The sequence below is a fragment of the Cervus elaphus genome, chromosome 7, assembly GCF_910594005.1.
Source record: "Cervus elaphus chromosome 7, mCerEla1.1, whole genome shotgun sequence".
Taxonomy (NCBI): Eukaryota; Metazoa; Chordata; class Mammalia; order Artiodactyla; family Cervidae; genus Cervus; species Cervus elaphus.
The window spans coordinates 14,550,219-14,573,258 of record NC_057821.1 but is presented as its reverse complement, the minus strand read 5'-3'; the positions used below and the strand labels follow the sequence as shown (position 1 = coordinate 14,573,258).

Genomic DNA, 23,040 nt, shown 5'->3' with positions numbered 1-23,040 from the left:
GGGTTCTGTCTCTCTTACCTTGAGGAAGAGGCATTCAGACCAGTTTTGGCAGGAATTTTAAAATCTGGCATGATTTACCCTTGAGTTTTTAATATAAATGTCCCAGTGATGGAAAAAGAGAACATATACAATTCTGTACAAGTTATATCATCTGTCCAGCAATTCCAGGATTCATCTTGGACAGGTTTTGCTACGTTTGCTTCATTTCCTCTTCACCATGACTGTACTGACTATTGTTAAGATTATCCTGAGCCCAGTTTTGGGGGTCACTGCATTTTGTATCAGTGTTTGTCAGCTGTGCATTTTCTGCTAAGTTAACGCTGCCGTTTCTCTCCTTCCCCACAGGTTATCATTGCCCTCTCAGAAAAGCACCGCTCGCACATTCCGTATCGGAACTCCATGATGACCAGCGTCCTGAGAGACAGCCTGGGAGGGAACTGCATGACGACCATGATCGCCACACTCTCTTTAGAGAAAAGGAATGTCGACGTACGTTGGTTCTTCTTTCCGGAGATCTTAGTCTGAGTTTTTGTGCTAGTCTGTGAGATGGAGTTCAGGGTCCCGGGTGGGTCTCCATCTTCTCAGCTGGGCTGGGGTGTGCCTGCAGAGGTAAAGATGCCCCCAGAATTCAGAGCCTTGGGTTATGTGCCAGTGCTGAAACTCCCCCTTTTGAGAACTGAGTTCATATAGCAAGGGATGGTTTGCAGAAAACTTCGTACACACGTTTTGGAAGACCTGCTGATGGGTTGTTTACCTTGGCCGGAGACCTGAGAGAGGAAACCATCAGCTTCTCCTGACCCTTCTCTACTCCTGGTTGCTTAGATGCCTTGGAGACATCACCAAGATGTGAGCCTAGACGTGTCCCTGAGCCCCACACCAGGACACCTCAGTAGAGGCTGGCTGCCAAATGTCCCAGGTGGCTTTAGAGCCAGCTGATATTTCACAGCATTTCAGTTTAATGGATGGGATTCAGGCTTTCTCTAAGAGAGGAAAACGGGAAGTACCCAGGTGTCTCTCCAAACAAGGCCCAGGTCCAAGTGCATTGTGAGATACCTTGGAAAGCCTCTCTTTGGGGCCTGTTTATTTATTTTATTTATTTTATATATTTATTTTGTACCCTTTGATGATGCTTATGGATGGTGGTGCCTTCTATGATTCTGCTTTGCATAGTGTGGTTCTGGTTTGACAGAATAGTAGAAAATCACATGCCAATTGTCACTTAGAGCCTCAGATCTTCCACATTTTGGGCATTGGTCATTTTATTAAGCTCAAGCAAAACTTTAATGAAAAATAAATTTCCAGGGAAGAGCTTCCTAATTTGGAAGCCTGTTTCCTCATTGTGTTTTATGAACTTTGTTGTATGCATTTTTCCTGTGAGCAGAAGTTGTTTTCTCTCTATGTGCAATAACACTTTAAGGACATAATCTTGCTTTCTTAGGAGTCTATATCTACCTGCAGATTTGCACAACGAGTGGCACTCATAAAGAATGAAGCTGTTCTTAATGAAGAAATCGATCCCAAATTGGTAAGCAACTTTTAACTATGTTTAAAAGAAAAAAAAAATCCAAGTATGTAGCTTAGCTAAAGCCTGGGGGGCACTCACTTCCCATAACCAGGCGATGTTCTAAATACCAGAAACGTGCAAAATCATTTAATTCTCACGACAGCCTCATGAGTAGATGACATCTCCTGCTCTACCTTGAGCTGCCCTGGTATCTCAGTTGGTAAAGAATCCGTCTGCAATGCAGAAGACCCCAGTTCAATTCCTGGGTCTGGAAGATCCACTGGAGAAGGGATAAGCTGCCCACCCCAGTATTCTTGGGCTCCTCTGGTGGCTCAGCTGGTAAAGAATTCACCCCCAATGTGGGAGACCTGGGTTTGATCCCTGTGTTGAGAAGATCCCCTGGAGAAGGGAAAGGCTACCCACTCCAGTATTCTGGCCTGGAGAATTCCATGGACTCTATAGTCCATGGGGTTGCAAAGAGTTGGACGTGACTGAGCAACTTTCACTTTCCTCTACCTTATAGGTGACAAAAGGAAAGCATGAGAATATTTAGTGACTTGATCTGAGTTGCATTACTAATAGGTCACAGAACAGGATTCAGACACAGGCAGTCTGACCCCAGGGCCTGTGCTGTTATCTACAGCCCCCTGTCAGATACAGAGAGTCCTGAGGACAGACATGGAATCATACACAGTTATATTTCTAGAAAGATCCTAGCCTTTCAGTGGTTATTAAATAGAGTAGTATTCTGCATAACTGTTCTTTTACTTATTCTAGAGATTTTTAAAAGTTAGTAGTTGGTTGTATCCATGGAAAAATAGCTAAGCCTCTATGTTTATAAAAGTTCATTCTTCTTTATCAAAGTGCTTTATTTAAAGAAAGATATTTGTAAGTTACCTGATTCAGCTACTCATTATAAATGCAGAGATGTCTTCTTTCTTTTTTTAGTCTTCTTCTACAAATAAAATAAAACAAGGAATTCATTTGCACCAACATGGAAAATGTTGAATTACAATATCTCAATTTTGTAAAACTCCAAAATTAAGATTATACTACTTCTTAAATCACTCCCCTTTAGAAAAAAAAGATTTCTCTAGAAAATAAACTAGGGTAAGCTTGGTTATTGTTTAGTCACTCAGTCATGTCCAGCTCTTTGCGAACCCATGGACTGGAGCAAGCCAGGCTTCCCTGTCCTTCACCGTCTTCTGGAGCTTGCTCAAACTCATGTCTGTTGAGTCAGTGATGGCATCCAACCATCTTGTCCACTGTCATCCCCTTCTCCTCCTGCCTTCAAACTTTCCCAGCATCAGGGTCTTTTCTAATGAGTGGGCTCTTCACATCAGGTGGCCAAAGTATTGGAGTTTCAGCTTAAGCATCAGTCTGTCCAATGAATATTCAGGACTGATTTCCTTTAGGATGGGCTGGTTGGATCTCCTTGCAGTCCATGGGACTCTCAAGAGTCTTCTCCAGCACCATAGTTCAAAAGCATCAATTCTTCAGTGCTCAGCCTTCTTTATGGAAAGATGGCACAGAAGACAGAAACGGTGTGGACCTCACAGAAGCAGAAGATGTTAAGAAGAGGTGGCAAGAATACACAGAAGAACTACACAAAAAAGATCTTAATGACTCAGATAACCACGATGGTATAATCACTCACCTAGAGTCAGACATCTTGGAGTGTGAAGTCAAATGGGCCTTAGGAAGCATCACTACAAACAAAGCTAGTAGAGGTGATGGAATTCCAGTTGAGCTATTTCAAATCCTAAAAGACAATGCTGTTAAAGTGCTGTGCTCAATATCCCAGAAAATTTGGAAAACTCAGCAGTGGCCATAGGACTGGAAAAGCTCAGTTTTCATTCTGATCCCAAAGAAGTGCAGTGCCAAAGAATGTTCAAACTACGGCAAATTTTACTCATTTCACATGCTAGCAAGGTAATGCTCAGAATCCTCCAAGCTAGGCTTCAACAGTACGTGAACCAAGAACTTCCAGATGTTCAGGTTGGATTTAGAAAAGGTAGAGGAACCAGAGATCAAATTGCCAACATCCACTGAATCATAGAAAAAATAAGAGAATTCCAGGAAAACATCTACTTCTTCTTCATTGACTATACTAAAACCTTTGACTGGAAAGCTCAAACTGAAAAATTCTTAAAGAGATGGGAATACCAGACCGCCTTACCTGCCTCCTGAGAAACCTGTATGCAGGTCAAGAAGCAACAGTTAGAACCAGACACGGAACAACAGACTGGTTCCAAATTGGAAAAGAAGTACATCAAGGCTGTATATTATCACCCTGCTTATTTAACTTATATGCAGAGTACATCATGCAAAATGCAGGGCTAAATGTATCACAAGCTGGAATCAAGATTGCCGGGAGAAATATCAATAACCTCAGATATGCAGATGGTACCACCCTCAAGCAGAAAGTGAAGAGAAACTAAAAAGCCTCTTGATGAAAGTGAAAGAGGAGAGTGAAAAAGCTGGCTTAAAACTCAACATTCAAAAACCGAAGATCATGGCATCCGGTCCCATCATTTCATGTCAAATAGATGGGGAAACAATGGAAAGAGTAACAGACTTTACATACTTGGGCTCCAAAATCACTGCAGGTGGTGGCTGCAGCCATGAAATTAAAAGATGCTTGGTCCTTGGAAGAAAAGCTATGACAAACCTCAGTTCAAATCAGTTCAGTCGTTCAGTCATGTCCAACTCCTTGCTACCCCATGGACTGCAGCACGCTAGGCCTCCCTGTTCATCACCAACTCCCGGAGTTCACTCAAACTCATGTCAGTTGAGTCAGTGATGCCATCCAACCATCTCATCTTCTGTCGTCCCCTTCTTCTCCTGCCATCAATCTTTCCCAGCATCAGGGTCTTTTCTGATGAATGGGCTCTTTGCATCAGGTGGCCACATTATTGGAGTTTCGGCTTAAGCATCAATCCTTCCAAAGAATATTCAGGACTGATTTCCTTTAGGATGGACTGGTTAGATCTCCTTGCAGTCCAAGGTACTCTCAAGAGTCTTCTCCAACACCACAGTTCAAAAGCCTAGACAAGCCTGCTGCTGCTGCTGCTAAGTCACTTCAGTCGTGTCCGACTCTGTGCAATCCCATAGACGGCAGTCCACCAGGCTCCACCGTCCCTGGGATTCTCCTAGACAGCGTCTTAAAAAGCAGAGACATTACTTTGCCGACAAAGGTCCATATTTTCAAAGCTATGATGTTTCCAGTAATCATATATGGATGTGAGAGTTGGACCACCATAGAGAAGCTTGAGTGCAAAAGTTTGGTAGTATACATTATTTAAAAAAAAAAAAATCTAAAATTTTTCTAATGGCACTTTATTTACAAATTTCTCAAATTCCAAAAAATGAAAATCTCGAGTTCACCCATTACCCATCTTATTACTTCCTCTTGAGTGTTGGCCCTTCCTTCCCTGAAATCATTCCATCAAAGCATAGAAGGAAAGGAGGAGAGAAGAATAGTGGGACTGACCATTTTGTCCTTCTTGCCTCCGGGAGCCTGAACTCGCCTGATGGAATTCTCTTCTGGAGAAACCAGTGAGTGAGGAACATCCCTTTTTCCAGGCCAGCCCCTGCTCACATACCAGCGTCACAGGGCACCACCCCACCCCCCTGAAAAAAATGAGACACGATGCAAAGGCCTAAGACAAGTGGAACTGAATTCCTAGGATGAATCCCTCTGCTATTCCCACCCTGCCAGCCTCCCTGTAACATTACTGTGCAAAAGGAGAAAGACAGGAGTGGGCTTATTAGCCTGAAGACAAAAATTACTTCATAACTAAAGAAAAATAAACATATTAGACATTGGAGGTTTTTCCCTTCAAATTTGGCTGCGGAGACTTTTCTTTGAAGGAACTTGAGGAATTTGAAGAAAGATGAACATTATCATGTGTTTGATGTAGGTCTGTGAGAGATTTAATGAAACGAGAAATCAGGAGTCAAAAGCTAATAGCTGATAATTGCACAAATGTTGAGGTCTTCCTGGTACAGAATAATCTGGTAATTGACAAGTGTTGTTTCCTGATCTCCTTTATAATTGCTTCTAAAAACTGACACTACTGTTCATTATTTGAAGTACAGAGCTTTTATGAAACACACGTGACAATTGAAAAGTTGTCCTCAAAACCACGCAGAACACAACTGGATGGGGAAAATAAACACCAGATTTTGGGTAGTGGTAGTGGGAAATTCATTTAGGGAAAGCTCTACAGGGCTAAGGGCTTCCTAAGAGTCTGCAGTGTTTTATCTCTTAAGCTAAGTAGTCAATACCTGAATGTTCACTTAAGCTTAGAAGTAAGTACAAGGTATTATTTATACCTCTTTGTTTATCTGAAGTAGTTCCTACTAAAATGTAAAATCACATGAATTAAGGTGACTCATCACATTTACAGTTTAAAGGAAAAAAATTGTATCACCACATCAGTAGATATAGAAAAAAGTATTTGATAACATTAAACATTCATCCATAGTTTGAAAAGGCTCATCAAACTATGAATATATGCTAACATCCTTAGAGCGATTAAGGGTATCAACCAAAAATTACAGCAAACATTTTAAAGGTGAAATGTTAGAAGGAATATGACAAGAATGTCTTAAGCACTATACTTGGAGTTTCTAGCTAGGAAAGAGGTAATTTTTTTTTTTCCTCTTTACTTTCAGTTCAGTTCAGTTGCTCAGTTGTGTCCGACTCTTTGTGACCCCATGAACCGCAGCACACCAGGCCTCCTTGTCCATCACCAACTCCCAGAGTCCACCCAAACTCATGTCCATTGAGTCGGCAATGCCATCCAACCATCTCATCCTCTGTCGTCCCCTTCTCCTCCTGCCCTCAATCTTTCCCAGCATCAGGGTCTTTTCCAATGAGTCAGCTCTTCGCATCAGGTGGCCAAAGTATTGGAGTTTCAGCTTCAACATCAGTCCTTCTAATGAACACCCAGAACTGATTTCCTTTAGCATGGACTGGTTGAATCTGTTTGCAGTCCAAGGGACTCTCAAGAGTCTTCTCCAACACCACAAGTTCAAAAGCATCAATTCTTCAGCACTCAGCTTTCTTCACAGTCCAACTCTCACATCCATACATGACCACTGGAAATGTATACAATTTTTATTTGTCAATCATACCTCAGTAAAGCTAGTAGGAGGGAAGTAATAACATTCAATTATACTTAGCAATAACAGCTACCATTCACTGAGCCTTCTGCCAGGCACTCACTATACCAGGCCTTGTATCTACACACATACATGTATAAAATCTCATTGACTGATCACTCTCAGCTTCTGAGGTATCACTTTCCTCATTCCACAGCAGGTAGGAGTGGGAAGTGGCAGAGAATGAGCTTCAGATAGGTTAAGTCATCTGCCCAAAGCCATATAGAGATACACATAGCGAAAGCAGAATGTGGACCCTGGTCCATGAGTCCTCAGAGCCCTGCTGTGGACCCCATGCTAAACCGCCCCGATGCAGTACATGCAGTGTGACTTCCTCTCACACCTTGCACAAGGGCCAGCGGCCCTGTGACAACTAGTTCAGCCTTGGAAGGCAGCATTCCTTTCTTCCTCTTGGTATTGTGATGTCGGCTACTAGAAAAGTTACCGGATTGTGATGGTTAATTAAACTCTGTCATCAGGCGTTGCTAATAAATAGCCAAGTTCTCCCAAAAACTGTCCCAAAAATCACATGTTGGAGATGGTAAAATGGAAGGAGGTTGGGGATTTGTTCCTACTTCCAAAACATGAGAAAGGCCTGTTGAGGCAGATGAAATAAGATCCAGTCCATCAAACTATATATGTTTGCTTTCCATCGGAATCTGAGCTTTATGAAAGAAGAGATGGTTTTATTCCTTGCTGTCTCCCCAGAGTCCAGAACCATGTCTGCCACAAAGTAGGTGCTCAAGGAAAACCACCATTGAATAAGTGAATGGACTCATGTTAAACCCAGATAATGGCAGTGCAGGCATGATGGGAGGGATCCTGAACAACCCAAAATCATTGTTAAAAGTTTTCCAAATATGGCACAAAAAATTGTTTAGTGTAAATTTAAGTGGTAAAAATTATATCCGCTTTTTAGGAACACATTTAGCCTTTCTTCTTATAGATCCCTTATCCAAAATCATAAAAAGTTGTTTAATATAAAATACACTGATGAGGGGAGAAGAAAAAAATAGGGATATGGGATTAAGAGATACAGACTACTATGCATACAATAGGTAAGCAACAAGGAAATATCGGATAGCACAGGGGGTCATAGCCATTATCTTATAATAATTTTTTTTCCCTGAAAAGCTGTTTATTGGGATGATCAATCAAGGAGAGACTCCACAGACCCTGATCTTCAGTGGTAAAGAAATATAATCTGTGAAAATACTGAATCACTATGCTGAATACCTGCAAAGAATACTGGTCATTACTGGTGGACTATTTGATTGCTCATCTAGAACATCCAGTAGTGGGGCCTTCCTGGTGGCCCAGTGGTTAAGAATCTGCCTACCGGTGAAGGAGACACAGGTTCAACCCCTGGTCTTGTGGAAGGAAGAGTCTTCATGCTGAGGGGCGGTTAAGCCGATGCACCACAGCCACTCCATCCATGTGCCCCGGAGCCTGTGTTCTGCAGTCAGAAGCCACAAGGGAAGGAGAGGAGGCTACTCTCTACTTGCGTACCCCAAGAAGAGAGTAGCCACCACTTGCCACAACTAGAGAAGAGCCCACATGCAGCAATAAAGACCCAGTGAAGCCCAGAAAAAAAAGAACATCCAAGTATTCAATAACAAAAAAAATGATAACCAAAATAATGTTCAGAAAAGTAATTGTTAAATAATCCATAAAAATGAATTGCCTTCCTATACATCAAAAGCCAGTAATTAGAAAATGCAATTTTATAAAAATTTCACTTATAGTAGCAACAAAAACTTTAAAATTCTAGGAACAAAATCTAATTAAAGATATATAAGGTATTTATAGAGAAGACTATGAATCTATATTGAAAGGAATCAATGGAAAGCCATACCATGTTTGTGGATGTAATGATTTCATTATGTTGCATTGTTCAGTCCCTAAGTTGTGTCCAACTCTTGCGACCCCACTGACTGTAGCCCACCAGGCTCCTGTGTCCATGGGATCTTCCAGGCAAGAATCCTGGAGTGAGTTGTCATTTCCTTCTCTAGGAGATCTTCCCAATCCAGGGATCAAACCTGCATCTCCTGCATCAACAGGCAGATTCTTTACCACTAAGCCACCTGGGAAGCCCAGTGATTCATTAGTATTACTTTAATCTCTTATCAAATTAACCGTTTACTCAAATTCATTTACAGTTGAAATTTGAGAAGAGCCTTTGATAGAATTTTACAAGCCAAGTCTAAAATTTATATGAAAGAGCATATGATCAGGAATAACCAAGTCTATTTCAGAAGTGAACAAGATGGAAAGGACTTGTTCTATCTAGATGCCAAAATTTCTTAAGATACAGTAATTAAAACAGTGTGGTATTACCATGCATATAGTCAAGTAGGCAAATGTTTTTAACCAGTAGCCCAGAAAAAGACACGTCTTATATGTGGAAATACATAACAGAATTTTAATAGCAAATCTTGCATGGTTGGCCATAAAAACAAATTAAAATTAGATCCATATCTTATACTTCCTACAAAGTAAAATCAACCTAAATGTAAAAAGCAAAACTTTAATACTTTTATAAGAACTTATAGAGAAATACAGGCTTCCCAGATGGCACAGTGGTAAAGAATCCACCTGCAATGCAGGAGAAACAAAAGACTCGGGTTCGATTCCTGGGTCGGGAAGATTCCCTGGAGGAGGAAATGGTAACCCCCTCAAGTGTTATTGCCTGGAAAATTCCATGGACAGAGGAGCCTGGAGGGCTACAGTCCACAGAGTTACTGAGTCAGACATGTACTGAGCATGCACATACACTATAGGAAAATATTGCTATGGCTTTAAGTAAAATGATGCTCTCAAAGAAAACACAGAAATGCAACTCATAACAAAATAAGTTGATAATGAAATTGCATTGAAATTTAAAACTTTTGTTTCACAGAAAGAACACCACAAAGTGGAAAGCATGACATAGATTGGGAGAAAATATGGGCATTGCATAAAATTTACAAAGGGTTCACATCCTGAATTTATAAAGAAGCCTGAAAATCCGTAAGGAAAAGAAAAATAATTCAACTGAAACATGGGCAAGATGGTGAATAAGAAGTTCACAGAAGAGGAAACTCAAACAGTCAACATACATTTACAAAGATGATCATCAACCTCACCAATAATCATGAAAACACAGATTAGAACTAGAAAAGAGACCATTTTACACCTACCAAATTGGCAAAATTAGTGTCTGGCAATACTACATACATAGTGACAAAATGTGGGGAAGCAGGAACTTACATATACAGTTGATGAGAATATAAATTTATATAACTATCTGGAAGAGCAGTTTAGCAATATATAGTAAAGGGAAGCTGCACTTACTCTACAAGTACGCTACAGAGAAAGTTGGATGCGCCCAGAGATTTATAGTGTTCACCACAACACTGTTTGTAATAGCAAAGGCAAAATTCCAATGTCCGTGATGTCCAGGAGACATAAATACATCAATTGTGATGTAGTCCTTTATTGAAATACTATATATCCATGAAAATTCATGAACTAGAACCACATGAAACAATAGAAATAATCTCCAAACGTAGTGTGAGGAAAAAAAAACCAAGTTGCAGTTACATGCAGTGTAATAGCATTTACATTAAGTGTAAGGCATGCAAAATAACATATATCATTTATAGTCACACCTATACCCGTGGAGTAAATGTTTAAAACATGCAGGGAAATGCTACCCACTAAATGCAGGATTGCAGTCACCCCAGGAAGGACAGAAGGAAACAGGAGTAAGGGCCTCCAGTAATGTTTTATTTGTTAAGAAAAATTCTAGAACTTTTTTGACAAAATGATAAGATTTAACAAAACAAGGTGCTAAGTACAAGAGTGCCTTTGGTATCCTTCTTTTGTTCATAATTTTAAAAGGTGTGTGTTCTCTGTCACATAGTCCCCTCGATGAGGAGCTGACATTTATGCTCCTGCCTTGCCATTTCAGATGATTATACGCCTACAAAAGGAAATCCAGGAACTGAAGGATGAACTGGCCATTGTCACTGGGGAGCAGAGGACAGAGGCTCTCACAGAAGCAGAGCTCCTTCAGTAAGCCTGCAGACATTTTCCTTAACAGTGCGAGTTTGTGTGAACTTCTGTGTTGGCCCTAATGTTATGAATTCACCTCAAAGCGCGAAGGTCTCTTGGGACAGTCTGAAATTGCATGTAGGCGCCAGCTAAGAGTGGCAGCTTTCCATGAAAAGCTGGATAAGGCTAGCAGTGTTTTTGCCGCCTCAGCTTTGAGGAAGCAAAGAACAGAGCATGGAGTGGATGGGAGTATCCTTCTCATGCCAGCTGAAGAGAAAGGATTGTATAATAGCCAGGCAACTTTTAAATGTATCCGCCACACACTCTATAAGCTGTGGATCTCAGATCTGAAAGGAATTCCAGAAACGTCCTTTGTGTTAAACAGCATCTTGCTGCAAGCACCAATTTATCCCATGCCAAAGTAAGCTCTCTCCTTTAATAAATAGATGGCCCATATATTACAGTTCAAACACTCGAAATGGGAATGAAAGCAGGTATTCAGGACTTCATACAAGTGCGGCATCTCTCAGGGCCTTTAGACTTGCAGCCATATGGCATGCCAAGGGCACAGCGTGGCTCGAGTTCTTGCTCTGATCACGAGCCACCACGGCGGGCTTTCTTGTTTCTGTACTGTTTATTAAGCATTTGTGAAGTGATAACAATGGACTAGGCTTAGAAGGCAGTGGTACTCTCTGTTTCAGAGTAACAAGCTACGCAAGCTTTTCCTGAAGGTTTACTGTCATTTCACATGACCCTTTCTCAACAGAGAAAATGGTAACTAACAGAGGCTGGAAGTATTTTCTTTAAACAGCTTCATAGCTGCCCCTGAATGCAGGGCTGAAGTTTGAGAAGCCTTAAGCAAGGTTTCTGTTATACGCCAAGCCTTCCTCCTCTGGGATAGCAGTTCCTCATTTTAGAACGCTGTGTTTAATAATGTGATAGGCCCCTAAGGCTTTCCGTACAAAACTGCTTCATGACGTGTATGAGATTAAGGTGAAATACACTGCCAGAATTCGCATTTTAAAGAATTTCATGTCACTCCTTGAAATAACCTGGGATAGCTTAGATACTGAGAAACCCAAGTTTCAAATTCCTTCATTATGGTGCTCCCAGCCCCACAAAGAAAGGGCTTGTTGTTTAGTTGCTAAGTCATGTCCTACTCTATGCGACCCCATGGACTGTAGCCCACCAGGCTCCTCTGTCCATGGGATTCTCCAGGCAAGAACACTGGAGTGGGTTGCCATGCCCTTCCTCCAGGGACCTTCCTGACCCAGGGCTTAAACCTGCATCTCCTGTTTGGCAGGCCGATTCTTTACTACTGAGCCACCTGGGAAGCCATGAAGAAAGGGCTTACCCAATATTATTTTTGAAGGTGCCTCCTCAGAGTCTTGATCTGCAAATCAGGATCCAGTCAGGAAAACAAAAGCATTCTAGGCCTCTCAACAGCAGGAATTAAATATAAGAAATTTGTCGTACAGGAGATGGCATTATGGGGTGCTAACAACAGCCCAGAGATCAGAACAGGAGGTCCTTCACCCTGGAACTGGAGGGACATCAGTAGACGGTTGCGTTACGGAAGCCAGAGCCTGGTGCCGGCCAGCAGAAGCTGCACAAGCTGAGTGTTGCCTGTCGGGACAGAAGCCAGGGCCTCGGAAGAGCCCTGGGCGCTAGGAGGCATCATCCCACAGGGAGCGCTGGCTTCTCCATCATCTCCCATTCCAGTCTCCACCAATGCCTCCCACTGGCCGGACTTACCCAGAGCCAGTTGTTAAAAGAGCCAAGTAGTGTAGTTTCCTGTGATGCAGTCAAACAAAGGAAAAGTGGAAATTGGATCTAAGAGCAAACAGTGAAATGACCCTCGTGTCAAATAAGTAACAGTGTTTTCTCTAGTTCCTGTGTGCCCCATGTTGCTCAGAAGGCTCAGTTTAAGGGTAAGATTCTGAATGTGGCAGTTCAAGATGTCAGAATGAGTAAGCATATGCCGCAGGTTCCCTCCACATTGGGTGGGTGATAGAACTGATGTAAGAAACATCTGAATCTCCGTCTATACCCAAGAATAAGAAGTAGGTTTCACAGGGGTCTAGACAGGAGGAAGGGATCAGCCAAGTTACGGGGCAGCATCACCACGGCCCCATGTCTGAGTGGTGGCACGCTGGAGCAGGAGACGGCTGGGAGCAGCCCGAAGGGTCGGCAGAGCTCTTGGAGTGGGAGGACTTTGTTCCTGTGAATCCCCTGTGTTCTCCTTCTTCCCTTCATCCCCTGGTTTTAGGTCAGTATTCCCAGGAAATAGGGAAGTGCCCCAGGTAACTGATGATGCCCAGGACAAAGAGGGACTGTGTAAACTCTGGAGACAGCGGCTGTCTCCAGTTCTGCCCATTTCCTCACTGAAGGCAGCAAGGAGCACAGGTACCCACAGCTGCTTCAGTCCCTTACCCAAGACTGGCTGCCCAAGCTGAGAGCTCAGAGTCTAGGAAATGTGAGCTCACAGTTGGGAGTGACTAGAAATATGAGGACAGCCAGCATGGAGAAAGACAAGAACAAGCATTTACAGCATGGAGGCCTTAAGAACTAAGCCAGAGGAGTGGTTGCTGTCTCTTGAGATATAAAACATGGCATTCCATCCATGAAACAACAGCAGGATCAAGAGATCTTGAAAATGAAAAAATGTACTTGTTGCCATTAAGAACTTGATGATGGCTAAACAACAGAATGAAAACACAGAGGGGCAAATCAGTGAGCCAGGAAGTTGGGAGCTAAGGGATTATTCCAGAATATAAGTTAAAAGGTAGAGATTTAGCAAGTTTAAACAAAAGAATCATAGAGAATAGCCCTAGATTTACCAGTATCAACAACAATTTCCAAAGAAAAAATAGAGAGAATGCAAGGGAGCAAACAGTTAAAGAAATAAAACCTATTTTTTTGGAACTAAAAAAAAAAGAACATAAGACTTCAGAACAAAAGAGTTATCATATGCTAAGTAGTACAATAATACTGTAGAAAAATGTTAGAACTTCAACATATTGAAAATAATCCTAGAAGTTGTTAGAGAAGAAAAGTATCAACAACCAAGAATCTGATTTAGTGAAGACTTCTCATCAACAGCTCTGGAAATAGGAACTTCTAGTACTGAAACACAAAACAAAACAAAAAAGGGCTGTGAATGGAGATTTCTGTATCTAGCCTACTATTCAAAGGTGAAGGTGGCCATTTTTCAGACATACAGACTTTCAGACAGGAAATTTCCCATGGTACATCCCCTCTTAAAGAGACCACCACAGACTATACTTTCACAAGAAGAAAAATTCTATAAGGCATAAGAAACAATAATAAGCAAAGTTTGTTATACCTTCTCTATGATATTTAATATTGTATTATATTTACATCTTTCACTAACTTGCCATTTATTACATAAACAGATGTTTCTGTTTAAAAGTTACTGACAACAAGCAAATTCTCATGATTCTCCTCTCATAGGAGTTTGGGGGCAGAATCGTGAGAAATAAAATTGTGACAACAGGTTTAAAATACTGACAAACTGTTAGATCTTGGATTGGCTTTCTTTGATCCACAGATAACAAATACACAAATGTCATTTGGAATAGTTTCTACGTAGACAGTATGTAGGGTTGCCATTAGTTTTTCTGGGCAGTCGATTCACTCATTCAACATTTCTTATCTATCCAGTACTCACAAAAATCTACCGTAGGCCCTGAGAGGAACACCAAGATGAACAAAACCTGGATCCCGCTCTCGACGGGTTCACAATTTAGTGGCAGCAACAGACACAAGCACAAGTTAATTATGGTGCAATGTGTAAGTATTCCGTGGAGATATATGAATAAAACAAGAGACTGCAGAGACAGTAATGATTAATTTTGAGCTCAGGCATAGTGTGTGCTCAGTCGTATCCGACTCTTTGTGACCCCGTGGATTGTAGACCACCAGACTCCTCTGTCCATGGGATTCTCCAGGCAAGAAGACTGGAGCAGGTTGCCATTTCCTACTACTGGGAGGGAATTTTCCCCACCCAGGGATCAAACCCATGTCTCTTGCATCTCCTGCATTGGCAGGCGAATCTTCTACCACAGCGCCACCTGGGAATCATGTAAAATTAGTTCATGTGTAAGTAAGTAAACGTCAGCAATTCGCAATGAAGTTGCTTCTCTGGTGTCAAGATAAGTATACTATATATAGCATTGGGTCTCTTGAATGATTTCTGATCAGCAGTTGGGGAGAACACATGTTGCAGACTGAATCTACCCTGCCAAAACCAAAGCACAGTTTCCGAGTGATCCAGTAACTTTGGTGCTTGTTCATGCTGACAGTGAGGATTATTCAGATTATGTGGCTTTGTGTTACTGTTTTTGCTATACTGTTGTTGCAGTTACATTTTGGACTGATTAGCTAGATCAATATTGGTATGGCTTAAAATTCATCAGGTTTCAGAGTTCTTTATTATGTTAAAGTAAAAGAAGGAAATTAAAACCTGCCCGTAGTGTGGCTCTGCTATTTAATATCATTGGTGCCTCTTTGTCTTCTGCCACCCTGGACCCTTGCTCAGGAGTCAGCTTCAGCCCTCATTGTGCCCAGGCTCCCTGGTGGTGACGGTGGGAGGCGGATGGTGGTGTGGGGGACAAGAAGGGACCCGCGGAGTGGCAGGGCAGAGCAGCAGGAATGTGCTAGCCTCGCCTGCTTCTCTGTCCTGCTGATCCCTGGGCTTATGTTGACTGGCATGGCATGAGGACAGTCCTATCAGGGATTCTGTGAAGGACATCAGAAAGCAGATATGTATTGGATAATATATTCTGTGTAGCATGCACTGGCCAGTTTGGAGATGTCTATTAATACCTAGCCCCACCAAATTTTTGAACTATTTCCCAGAATTTCAGTTCTCAATGTAAATATTTGTTGCATTGACTTGGATGCTCCAACTGAAAAGGATTTCAGATGTCAGCCTCCAGTTATTGGGATATTTTTAGTTTACATCTTTTTTTTTTTTCTTTTGCCTGTGTAAATTTGAAAAGAGACAGCTGGATGAAGGCTGTGTAGCCAAGTTAATGTTTATGCAAAACTTCTTGGGTGAAGATTTGATTCTGATTGATTTTCTAAACACATACCTCTTTCTTCCTTTGGGTTTTTTTCTAAAGCCCTTAGGCCTCTGGCTAGGATGGAAGCCTCATTTCCTGGCCCAAATCTAAATGAGTAGAATATTTTCTGCATAGCGACATTTTCTTTCTGAGATGCAACTGAATTGGATCTCTTGGGCTCAAGTTTGCTCAAAGTAAATTTACAGACATCTTGATCCTTTGCTTTTCTTTTTTCTTCCTCCCCCCCAACTTTATTGAGGTATAATTGACAGGTAACATTGTGTAGGTTAAAAGAGTACAGTGTGATGATTTAATATATTAATAGGTATGTATATTGTGAAACGAAGACCATGATAAGGTTAATCGATACCCCCATCAGCTCACATAGTTATCTTTCTGTTTCTGTGTGTGATGAGAACCTTTGACATCTACCCTGTAGGCAATTTGCAAGTATATGGTGCAGTATTGTGGAGTACAGTCACCATGCTGTACCTCAGGTCCTCAGAATGTATTCATCTTATAACTGGAAGTTTGTACGTTTCGACTGATGTCTCCCTGTGTCCCTGCCCTCCGGCCCCTGGCAACCACTGGTCTACTCTCTGAGTTCACCTTTTTTATTTTGTACAAGTAAGTGAGTTCTTACAGTGTTTGTCTTTTTCTGACTTACTTCCTTTAGCTAGTTTTTGCAGATCAGTTAATCCTACGGCCTGAATGTAGTGAGTACCTACTAGATGCTAGTCATGTTAATAGGTGTTTTGGGGGGTTCAGGAATATAGGGTACAGAAAATAATTCCTAGGAGTTACAGTTTTATTGGAGAAATAAGATATGCACACATACACACATTTACACACATATATATATATATGTATATATGGCTCAACGGTAAAGAATCTGCCTGCAATGCAGGAGACACAGGAGACACCAGTTCGATCCCGGGTTGGAAAGGTTCCCTGGAGGAGGGTGTGGCAACCACTCTGGTATTCTTGCCTGGAGAATCTCATGGACAGAAGAGCCTGTCAGGCTACATTCCATAGGGTCGCACAGAGTTGGACAGCACTGAAATGGTTGAGCACAGCGTATGTATATATAAAAGAATAAGAGGGTGTATTAGTGGAAAGAACAAATGGACACTGAGAATTGTAAAGCCTTAATTACACTTTAATTCTACTCATATTAGTTTTTTTAATGACTCCTTTGTATGTAAATGCTGTCTTATGACTAAATGCTATTTATGCACATTTTCAGCTCCATGTTTTTAAATCTAATATCAGTTTATTATACATGGTTTAATATATTATTTGCTCACAACCTATGATAATGAAAAGCTAAACAGTTACATAGAAATTAAAAAGTGGGGGTGCAGATATCACTCCCTGAGCAAGTTAAGTCTGAGAGGATGTCATGAGGAAGAAGGTGCCGCCCTAAGATGAAGGGGTCTGGGTACACAAAGTTGCCTGGAAGGAGTGAGCACTGTGTGTGTGTGTGTGTGTGTGTGTGTGTGTGTGTGTCTTGGGGGTCAGGGTGGGAGGGGTTGCCAAGGTCACCAATAGGGGGGGAACCTGTGAAAAGGAACAAGAGGGAAGTATTAAGGGTGATTGAAATGGTCTATATCATGATTGTCGTGGTGGTTACATAACAGATTGTCAAAAGTCGTAGTACTATATATCTAAAAAGGGTAAACTTAAAACTTTACTGTCTATAAATTTAACCTCAACTAACCTGACTTTTGAAAAACTGGAGACATCTGTGTGACAAAATATAAAATTAAAAGACCAGTCATTAAACAAACCAAAGTGAAATAAAACAAAACTGTACAGTGAGAGATTTTCTTTTCGGTAAAATTTTGCCATGGTTAAATAATAGCAACTTATCTTTGATGACAAGCCCCTCAAACACACAGACATATATTTTTACAGTTAATTACTACATGTACAAGTTGAGGCATCTTCCTCATTTTCGTGCTCTGCTCCAAACCTTCACAGCAGCACACACCTGTCCCCACCTTTCTCTCCTTCCTGTTCAGTAGAGAAGGTGTCTCCTCCAGAGGCGACCTCGCCAACCATCCTCACAGCCCCAGTCCCTTCCACCATCTCAGGGACCTCAGCTCTCCTTCTGTTTTCTCTTTATCTGCAACTTCTCTCTTTGTATTGGACTCTTCACTAGACTCTCATTAGTATTCAGTTACAATAGGCTCAAGTCTCCCATATTTGAAATGAAATGCTCCTCCTTGACCTTACCCCCAACCCCACCTCTATCTAGTGTTGCTTTCATCTCCTTTAAGCTAAACCACTCCAGGAAGTTGCCTTCACTCCCAGTCTCCTTTCCCTTCCATCCCACTTACTCCGCTACACACTCCAATCTGGCCTTTGCCCCATTGCACTGGTTACTGATGGACCTCAGTGTAGATCAATTTGACAGGCCTATGTAAGTCTTTATCTTCCTTGACCTCTCAGTGGCATTCAGCATTATTTTTTTAAGCAATTTTTAAAAACAGTTCTATTTATTTATTTGGCTGTAGTGTGAGGCATATGGTTCTCTGACCAGGGATTGAACTCACAGCCCCTGCATTTGGATGGTGGAGTCTTTACCACTGGACCACCAGGGAAGTCCCTGCATTCAACATGATTGACCACTCTCTGGTTGAAGCTCTCTCTTCTCGTGTCTTCTCCTTATCTCCTGACTGCTCCTTGGCCTCTTGGGCCAAATTATCCTCCTTTCATGTGGACTTTCCTCAAGCATTGTCCTAGGACCTCCTTTTCTCTCTTTCTTTGTACTTTTTCCTAGATGATTTCATCAGCACCCACACCTCAGTTGCCGTCTAGATGCAACTAGATGATGCGACCCTGATGACTCATGTTTATTTTACTCATTCATATTTATTCTTCTCTGAATGCCCTACTCATTGATCACATTGCCCTGCTGACAGCTGGTCCTGAACTCAATATGCCCCAAACTGAATTCTCTTTTTAAAAAATTTATTTATTTACTTGTTTTTGGTCGCATTGGGTCTTCATTGCTGCTCACAGTCTTTCTCTAGTTGCAGCAAGCAGGGGCTACCCTCTAGTTGCTGTGTGCGGGCTTCTCATTGAGGAGGCTTCTGTTTTTGCAGAACAAGGCTCTAGAGTGGGCAGGCCATCAGTAGTTGCACTACATGGGTTTAGTTGCCCCGCGGCATGTGGAATCTTCCTGGACCAGGGATCAATCCCTTGTCCCCTGCATTGATGGATTCTTAACTGCTGGACCACCAGGGAAGTTCCTTGAACTGAATTCTTCTTCATCTTTCTCCAGACCTGGTCTCTGGCGCTAGATCCCCATCAGTCAATATCGCTACAAGCCCTACAGTTGTGAAGGCCAGAAACTTAGAGGTTTCCTGTGATTCTATTCATTTTCTCACCTCCCAAATCCAGTCAGTTTGGAACTCCTATTGACTCTGTCCTCAAAATTCGTCTTGAATTGGACCACTTCATACCACTCCAACTGTTGCTGTCCTTGCAAACCTCTGTCTTCTTTTCTTCTCCTACTAAAATAGTGTCATAATAGGTTTTTTTGCTCCCCTCTAAATCTTGTTCTGTGAAGCCAGAATATTCTTTTTTAAAAGGACAGTTCTTACCATTTCACTCTTCTTCTTAAAACTCCTCAGTGACTTCTGACTTCCTGTTGTTCCTGGGAAAACACCAAAATCCTGCATGTGGCCTACGAGAGTCTGCCTGGTCTGACCCTTTTCTGTGTTTTCAACCACATTTCACATTCCTCTCCCCTTTGCTCCCTTCACTTTGACAACACTGACCTTTCAGTGTTTAATTTCATCCTGTCTTCCACCCTGGGGGCGTTGCACAGGCAGTTGGTGCTGACTGCTGCCTGGGGTGATGTGTGCATGGGGGCATGTACACACATGCGTGTGCACAAACACGCATGTATCTTGTTTAGTTTGCTCTGCTTATCCTTCAAGCTTTAGCCGCTCAGTCATGTCCCACTCTTTGTGACCCCACAGACTGTAGCCCACAAGGCTCCTCTGTCCATGAGATTGTCCAGGCAAAAATACTGGAGTGGGTTGCCATTTCCTTCTCCAGAGGATCTTCCTGACCTAGGGATCAAACCTGGGTCTCCTGCATAGCAGGCAGATTCTTTACTGTATGAGCTACATGGAGGTCCCAGGGCTAGGAAAGTCATGCCAAAGGCTTATCACAGATTTCACCTAACAGGTCGAGGTGAATTCCTGCCTTCTCAAGGTCTCAAAAATTCCTTGAGATTTCTGTACCTGCTAGTGATGTAACCTTCTTAATTTATCTGATAAAGTTTCTGAAAACCTAAGCATTTCCAGTCTCTGGAGGGATCAAACTCTATCCTTCAAACCTCAACTTATCCTTCAAACCTCAGTTTAAATTGTTCTTCCTCAAGAGCATCTTCTCTGACCCGCTGCCCCAACTCAACATGACTGTGCTCCACCTTTTCCTATTTGCAGTGCTTTTCCTTTGGAGTACTTATCTCTCTGTAATCATGTACTTGTGGTATTGTTTGGGTGTTATCTGTGTCCCCACCATGTGGAAAGGCCTTTGAGGGCAGGAGCAGTGTCTGCTTTAAATGAATGAATACATCAATGCTGTGTGCCAGCCTGGATGGGAAGGGGGTTTGGGGGAAAATGGATTCATGTCCATGTAGGGCTGAGTCCTTTCACTGTTCGCCTGAAACCATCACAGCGTTCTTTGTTAATCAGCCATACCCCAATACTCAATAAAAAGTTAAAAGTTTGAAAAAAAAACTAAAAAAAAAAAAGAATATACACAGCACCTTTCTTTGTGTCATTCTGTGACACACAATCAAAGAATATGCAGTGAATATTAATATAGCAAAGATTGTGCATAACTACATTAAATACACAAGGGGAAAAACTTGAGAGATCTTTGAACTGGCTCATGGACATACGATCACACAATTTAAGACATTGAGCAATGGAAATCCCCTTGTGCAAGCAAGTGTTACCCGAAGGAAATGGTGCCCTAGTTTGATGTACATTTTACCAAACAGGAAATGGCTTGAGGCCCTGGCCAGGGCAGCCTTCACGCCTGCTCTTTAGAAGTCCCCAGATTCCTCTTTGCTCTACTCACTCTCCTGTTGGGGAATAATCCCATCCTTCCAGGCTGAAATACTCTCTAAAGCTGGGAACTATGCTGGAATTGACCCTCGGGCCCTTAAACCATGTGCAACATGGAAGGTAGGACCTCACCTTTCATCCTTGGGGCTTTGCTTGATATTTGAAAAGTTTTATCTGGTAGTATTTCTTTTAATACAATTAAATAAGACTAATACATTTTTTAAATTGAAGTATAATTGCTCTACAATGATGTGTTAGTTTCTGCTGTACAAAGAAGTGAATCAGCCATATGTATGCATATATCCCCTCCTTCTTGGACCTCCCTCCCTCTTCTCTAGGTCATTACAGAGCATGGAGCTGAGCTCTCTGTGCTATAAATATAGTTTAAAACCAAATACATTGTGTTATCAGCCCCACAAGCAAAAACAATTGTTTCAAAAGCGTATATCTATACTAATAAAAGCTTCATTGTTGTCCAAGCTTCTATTTCAATGCAAATAAATATACCTAAAGGAAGAGTCTTAAAGTCCCATTCTCACACCAAATAAATCTCACTTTGAAATAAGATTAATTTTTACCTTTATTCACTCTTTCTAGTGAATAAACACTGATTGAATATTGTTAATACCATGTCAGGCACTCAGACAAACCACAGAGTCCTGCAGAAGTCTGGCCATTGGAGAGAGAGGGACAGATGTGCTTCGTGATGGTGCCGAACTGCTATAATAAACATCCAGATAGGGAGGGCGAGTGTTTTGGAGAGGGCAAAGGACCAGGGAGGAAAGACTTGAAACAGGAAGTGACTTACAGAAAACCCATCAGTGCTGTCATCCTTTTAAAGTAAGCATTTAAAGGTGACTTCAGGAGAAGTCATTTCCACCATGTTTAACTTGCAGTTCAATTTTTTTATTAGACTAGTCTAATAAAAGTTTAATTGGGTTCCATTTCTCAATACGTTTGAGCTGGATTAGAACCATAAAACAGATTTCAAATACAGGTATAGTGGCTCTCTTGAACCTAAAAATTGATAACTTGTTCCCAAAGGCATGGGACAGAATAATTAAAAATCAAGATTATCCCATATAATTTGAAATATGCCATCATCATCATAATAAGTCTTGTCCCGTGACCCTCAGACTGTTTATGAAGTGAAAAGCAATCAGGAAAAAAATAAATCATACCCTCCAATATTTGAGCTAATACAGTCCTAGTGAGAATTAGATACCAAACTAGTCTTTTAGGGAGAATCTCTTGTCAGTACTTAACCCTGGATCAATAATACTTTATCCCTTTAATATTCGGCTTATTGTCACTGGCCTCTAAAATGATTTTATTTGTCAAACCACTATTAAGAATTTTTTTAATTAAAAAAAACTAAGTTTCAGGTGTAAAGCATTATAATTCAACTTTTGTATGAACTATAAAGTGCTCACCACCACATGTCTAATTACCATCCATCACTATAGAGTTGACCTCCTTCACCCATTTCACCCCCTGCAACACCTTCCTCCTCTGGTAATTGCTAATCTGATCTCTGTATCAATGAGGTTTTCTTTGTTTCATTTTGTATGTTTGTTGTTTGTTTGTTTGTTTAGAGTCTGTGTATGAGTGAAGGCATATGGTAGCTGTCCTTCTCTGTCTGACTTATTGTCCTTAGAATAATACTGTCAAGGTCCATTCATGTTGTCAGAAATGTCAAGATTCCATTCCTTTTTATGGCTGAATAGCATTCCATTATGTAGATGTTGCACATCTTCTTTATCCATTCATCCATCAATGGACACTTAGGTTATTTCCATTATCTTAGCTGTCGTAAATAATGCTGCAGTGAAATAAGGTGTGCATGTATCTTTTCCAACTAGTGTTTTCATTTTCTTCAGATAAATATCCCGAAGTGGAATAGCTGGGCCATATGATAGTTCTATTCTTAATTGTTTAAGGGCTCTCCATACTGTTTTTCATAGTGACTGCCCCAATTTGCAGTCCCACCAACAGTGTATGAGGGTTTCCTTTTTTCCACATTCTTTCCAACATTTGTTAGTCTTTGTCTTTTCAATAATAGTCATTGTAACAGGTCTAAGATGATATGTCATTATGGTTTTGACTTGTGTTTCCCTAACAATTAGTGATGTTGGACATCTTTTCATATGCT

The 23,040-nt window shown here is 41.4% G+C and overlaps 1 protein-coding gene across 1 annotated transcript in view; it reads left to right on the top strand.

Annotated features, from left to right (window-relative positions):
- KIF6 (kinesin family member 6) overlaps nucleotides 1-23,040 on the top strand; it is a 393,563-nt gene that overhangs the window by 164,297 nt on the left and 206,226 nt on the right. Inside the window, exons 8-10 of the mRNA XM_043907375.1 lie at nucleotides 346-489; nucleotides 1,439-1,525; nucleotides 10,626-10,729. Of these exons, the coding sequence (XP_043763310.1) occupies nucleotides 346-489; nucleotides 1,439-1,525; nucleotides 10,626-10,729 (335 nt within the window). The remainder of the gene's footprint in view (nucleotides 1-345; nucleotides 490-1,438; nucleotides 1,526-10,625; nucleotides 10,730-23,040) is intronic.